The sequence below is a fragment of the Didymella exigua genome (genome assembly GCF_010094145.1).
Source record: "Didymella exigua CBS 183.55 unplaced genomic scaffold M421scaffold_9, whole genome shotgun sequence".
NCBI lineage: Eukaryota > Fungi > Ascomycota > Dothideomycetes > Pleosporales > Didymellaceae > Didymella > Didymella exigua.
In genome coordinates, this window is record NW_022984783.1 from 279,230 (window position 1) to 284,740 (window position 5,511).

At 46.7% G+C, this 5,511-nt stretch overlaps 2 protein-coding genes across 2 annotated transcripts; both read right to left on the minus strand.

Annotated features, from left to right (window-relative positions):
* Positions 1-1,787: 1,787 nt before the first annotated feature.
* M421DRAFT_419017 (uncharacterized protein) lies at positions 1,788-2,897 on the minus strand. Its single transcript, XM_033591977.1, has 2 exons — positions 2,558-2,897; positions 1,788-2,506 (listed from the first exon to the last, which is right to left on the minus strand). The coding sequence occupies exons 1-2, from the start codon at positions 2,835-2,837 to the stop codon at positions 2,076-2,078; spliced, it is 711 nt and encodes a 236-aa protein (XP_033450231.1). The 5' UTR covers positions 2,838-2,897; the 3' UTR covers positions 1,788-2,075.
* A 526-nt stretch (positions 2,898-3,423) lies between these two features.
* M421DRAFT_419018 (uncharacterized protein) lies at positions 3,424-4,528 on the minus strand. The gene has a single exon (XM_033591978.1). It carries the CDS (start codon positions 4,448-4,450, stop codon positions 3,506-3,508), a length of 945 nt encoding a protein of 314 aa, XP_033450232.1. The 5' UTR covers positions 4,451-4,528; the 3' UTR covers positions 3,424-3,505.
* Between the last annotated feature and the right edge of the window lie 983 nt (positions 4,529-5,511).

Genomic DNA, 5,511 nt, shown 5'->3' on the forward strand with positions numbered 1-5,511 from the left:
TAGAGGTAGTTTTTCTCTTTCTTTTCAGCCCTAGTTCGCTAGAATCCATGTATTATTGATAAGGTTTTGGGGGGTACCCACGAAGGACGTTGAAGTATACCCATTCCGCCAGCCTAGGTAGGAGTATACAGGTTGCTTATCTTAGACAGCTATAAGAGCTATCTTAACTAGGAGTTTAAGGACTATTACCTAGAGAACTAAATCCTTACTCTCTATATACTACCTTACTTATTACACATCCTCTAGCTACTTAATATAGTCTATTTCTTACTATTAAAGCGTAAGTACTCCTAACATGTTTAAGACTTAGCACACTAATATATCTTCTATATTAATAAGAAAGGCTTCCTACTAGCCTTTAGGGATGTGTTCCTTAATATATTTACAAAAGTTAACTACTAAAAGGCCTTTAAGGTATTAGGGCTTATTCCTACTAATATATAGGTAGTGTTAGATTACCTTAAAGTGCAGCTATATACCCTACTAGCAGTACCTCTACCTAAAACGCTGTAGTAATCTAAGACACTAAGCAATACACACAAGTTTAGGTCTTAATCTAAGCTTATAAGTAACTCCTTCTAATAATTACTAAGTATAGTGTAAGAGAGGTTCTTAAAGCTTATAAAAGGGGCTAAAGAGATACTACATAAAAACGTCCTTATTAAGGCCTGCGTGCAAGAGCTTGAAGAGTAATTAGCAGTAATAACTAAGAGAAAATCGCGTAAGAGAAAGCAGATTCAGCATAGTGGCACACTTAAGTATGGCCTAGCAGCATCGCAGGTAGCTGCTGAGGCGTGTGTAGCAGCTCAGCTATCTAAGAAGACTTAGGGTGGAGGTGGTTAACTAGGAGCTTAGTTAACTGTTTAGCGCTGTAGGAACTATAGCAAGACTAGACATAACACACAAACGTGCTAGGAGGGTGTAGAAACATCTTCTAAATCTAATGCAAGCACGCAGTATGCTAGGTCACTGTTTAATAGCAAGTAGTTATAGTTGCAGTAACTTGTGTTAGTTGTGCTAAGAGAAAATGGCTAGTTCAGTGATATGGCTGGCTTGGTGATAATCTATGTTATTGCCTGTAAATCCTAATGTTATACTTAATAGGTTCTGCTACACTACCCCTAACGACTTAGGATTAGTCTCCTCTAGTTCTACAGCTTATTCTGTAGAGAATTAGCTTAAGGCTTGTACCACACTTCAGGCAGAGGTGAGGGATTCGCGCAGTGTAGGCGCGTGGAAGCTAGGTTAAACTATCCACTATCTATTATCTTAAGTAGAGTTACTTTAAGTTAAAGTAGATAGCCTGCACAAGAAGCTATACTAAAACAGGAAGTATAAGAAGTAACCTAACAGGCAACTAGACCTGCAACAACACTAAGAGTATTATAGAGGTGCAATAATATAGTCTCCTTAGTCCTTCTAGGAGGCGCGCGCTTGCATAGCTGTTGCAGACCACAAGAGGCAAGAGGAGGAGCAAAAAAAGGCAGAGACAAAGGAGCAAGCTGCTGCTAATAAAATCTACAATAAGAAGATAGCAAGAGAAAAGCGTGAGCAGCAGGCAGAGAAGAAAAAAGCAAGAGACTAGGCCAAGGCAAAGGAGCAAGCAGCTGTTAATGCTTATAAAGAGCAGAGACGCAAGGATAAGGAAGCTTGCAACGCTAAAAAAGCTCTTAAATTATCTTAAAGAGGCAATTGCATATCCTTAAAAGCTTCTGTAGTTAAACAGAAGCCTCTGCGTTGTGCTGTAGGTGCTTGTAGTCATCCTAAGCCTGTGACACCTCCTCTGCCACGCCCAACTATTATCACCTAGAGTGGCCGCACTGCCACGAAATACTAGTGACTTTGTATTAGGAACTTTGTCGTATAGGTCTATAGAATGCTCTATCAAAATATCTCACGATAATAACTATTGTAGGTGGCTCTACAGCCTCAATTTTGTGATGGCCGTACAGGCTCGGAACGATCGTTGGTTGACTCCGATCGTTGGGTGCACGGACACGGTCCTTTAGCGCCATCCCCGCGTAAGCAGCAAAGAGCAGAACCGAAGAACAGCTCAAGAGTACGCCAAACCACTTCTAATTGACACAGTACGCGTCGCGACGCTGACTGACAAGGCTCTTGGTGGGTTTGAAAGCGACGGGATCAATGTCCTCTGAATTACTAGTGATGTTTGTTGAAGTGGCCTCGTCCAGATTTCCTGAGAGCGCTCGTGTAGCGTATGTTGACTGGAAGAACGAATTCCAGAGGATGGTCAATTGCTCCGCAAATATCTCTGCGGGAAGCTCGTACAAGTTGACCATGTCGTACATGCAGACACCGATGAAGTTCACCGGGTCGAACATCCACTCCTCCATAATAGTAGCGCCGCGCGTGAGGCTCGTGACGTCAATGGTGTCTACACTGGTCATAGTGTTCATGTGATTTACCATTTGTAGCATCTCCTGGAGCCTGTTGTTTGCGGTGTTGGGGACGTTGCCATCCAATCTAGTAACCTTTAATGCAAGAACTGAACAATCTGTCAACACGCTAATTGAGGGCGATTGTTGGGGCAAACTACCTAAGAAAATCAATGGCGATGAAGCGAGTAAGAAGTCGAACACAAGTGTCGTAGCCCTCAATGGTATCAAGACTGCGACTTGCTGTGACTGCACTGGCCAGTTGCCGACTACTGTCTTTCCTGGAGGGGAGTATGCTTTGGGGTCGTTGTACATCTTATCGCGTGGTGAACCTTGCGGCGGCGCATAGCTGCAAATCGTCCGTCCATCATGTTTCGTTACCGGTTCGATGTTCTCAGCGTACGGGCTGGCCCTTTCTTCTCCAAATGGTGCGTACGACATGGTAACAAGGAGCTACCGGGCATTCAGTGCGAAGACAACGGGAAACGCTGATGAGCCAACAGGATTCTACGAGGAATGGGAATCTGATGTACGAAGACCCATGCCAGCTACGGTGCTACCTAGGCCTAGGTAAAGGGTTCACAGCCTGTATGCGCCGGTGGCGTCGCACTTGTACATAGCGAAAGAGAAATGGTGGCGCGGTCAACTCATGCGAAGCTTTAGCTTCATTGTTCACTTCAAACAAGTGCACTGCTGGCCGTGAAGACGTGGTTTTGCACACTCGGTAGGTCTCATTCGTGAGCATGTCCCTGAGGTTAGGAATGGAGCTGCGATAAAATGATGGGGTTGGAGGGCACATGTGGACCGTGGAGGCTGTCAAACAATTTTAGGGGCAGCAGGTGCGCGCAGCGATTGGGCGGCCACAATAATAATGGATCTTCGCAGGCTGGAACTTCAGGCGCTCAGCCCCGAAACACTTGCACAACCCCACCACATGATCTGCCTGGAGTTATGCAGCATTGTCATGAAGGGAGCTCGGTGGAGTCGCGTCCATCTCACACTGAGAGTTTGGTAAGCTCAGTCACGCTGCTCAGTCACGCTGCCAAAAGATGAGCTGCGCAGTCATCCCCGTGCACCTTGCTGACCGTTGGATTCTCATTAAAATCTCTCTACCAGTACTTGTCTGTCACCAGCCTCAGACTTTCCGACGAATATGCTATTACACCTCTGTCTTCAATCCTGATCCTTGTTCGTAGTGTCCTTTCGACCTTTCCAGTCTTCTTGTTCACGCCTTGATGCTCCACCTGTTCGCGCTTCAGCAGACTGCCTTCAACAGCCCATCGCGGTACGGCATCTTCAAAAATGACCCCCTTCTCAGTCTTCATCATGTCCTTGAGCTCATTTGCTGTCTTCCCATGCATCTGAGTTGATGTATACAATGTGCGCGCGAACGCATTGATGGAATTGCGTACAGCGTCGTTTCGACATCGCCATAATACACAGTTGAAGGCCTCCTGGACTGTGGGTACAGCAAAGAAGCGCGCGTCAAAGTGCGCGGTGCCCATTTTGTCGAACGCAGAGTCTTTGACTTTCGGTTCCGGATTTGCTGCTAGAAACGTCGTCAGATGCGCATTGAACCGAACCGAACAGTAGCTCGCGGCAAGGCTCGATAGCTTCTGCACTCGATCATTGAAACCTTGTACGCCAGTGGGAAAGACCAGCGTTATCTCGTCAGACTGTGTATACGCGACTGTCGCCGCCGGGAAGTACTTGAGCAGGTCTGTAGATGTTGCTATCATAGCATCATGTATGCGCTGATCGAACGGCCGGCAGAAGTGACTTGTAAATTTTGAGAACGTGTGGCCATCGAGACGGAGGACGATGGGCGAGTTCAACGGTAGACTGAAGTCAAAAGATGCTTCGTATTGCTTCATGCGGACTGCCAGGGGTTGAGAGTCGTTTGCGGGTTCTGGCGCAGGCTGTTCCATCTTGGGCAGTTGGGCGTTCGACAGTGACCATTCCAATGCAAGAGGTATTGCGGTCAATCTTGTCGGTCTTGTTGATCCAGTATATGTAGACCGAATGCAACGACTGATATAGCGCGCCTGAGTCATCAAATCGTCACGTGCTCTCACTTACGACGCAGAATCATAAGAGGTCTGATAGGTAGTGAGGCGCGGTTTGCTTCGAAGGTGATTGCTAGGAGGCAAGATTGCAGCGCAAAGAGGTGGTAACGTGCACGGCCTCGTAGTGCACACCGGCGCGTAATGCACACCCCACCAACATTGACGCCTACTTTGCACCCCCCATAACTCAACACCACGATGCCGCTAGAAGAAGCCCTTACAGAGCTAGATACTTTGGGACCTGACGATACGCTTTCGTACCAAGCTCTTGCCAAAAAACATGGTTGTTGCCACTCAACTTTGACGCGCTGCCACCGCGGCGTATGCGCGTCACGTGAAGACAAGGCAAAAGACCAGCTAGTTCTCCACCTACGCGATAAGGTAGAGATTGTACAGTACGTCAAATCGCTTACAGAGAGACACCTTATGCCTACAAGAAAGGTTCTTGTGAGAATAATCACGCCTCTGTGCAGGTGGCCGCCAAGCAATTGATGGATTTCTCGCTTCCTTCATCATTACCCCAACAAACTCCTCACCGCCTGGTCAGCGCCTATGGAGAAGCAGCGTCACGACGCTGCTTCATATGATTCCTTTGGCCTCTATTTTGATCTCCTGCACAGTACAATAAAGCAGCATGCAATAGAGGTGGAGAACACGTACAATATGGATGAGAAGGGCTTCATGATTAGAGTGATTAGAAAGAGCGTTAGAATTTTTGACAAGAAGCTCTTTAGACTCCAGAGATTCAAGCTAGCATCTCATGATGGCAACAGGAAGTAGGTGACAGTAGTAGGAGCAGTAGGAGCTGATGGTTTTGCGTTGCTGCCTGCAGTTATTTTCCCTTTATCTTCCCTTACTGTGCAACACAGCTAGTTGAAGGAATTTAAAGCTAAGAAAGACTGCGTGCACTTCAGCACCTTACTAAATAGCTAGACAAATAATGCCCTTAGACTTGCCTGGCTTAAGCAGGTGTTCAATTGCTATACTAGAGTCAGAGCGCGAGGGAAGTACCAACTCTTGATCCTTGATGGTCACAGTAGCCACGTTAC

Coding starts and splice junctions, on each gene's coding strand:
- M421DRAFT_419017 (XM_033591977.1), bottom strand. CDS start 2,837: ATGTCGTACGCACCATTTGGAGAAGAAAGGGCCAGCCCGTACGCTGAG. Junction 2,507..2,557: donor ATCGCCATTGATTTTCTTAG/GTAGTTTGCCCC, acceptor CAGATTGTTCAG/TTCTTGCATTAAAGGTTACT.
- M421DRAFT_419018 (XM_033591978.1), bottom strand. CDS start 4,450: ATGACTCAGGCGCGCTATATCAGTCGTTGCATTCGGTCTACATATACT.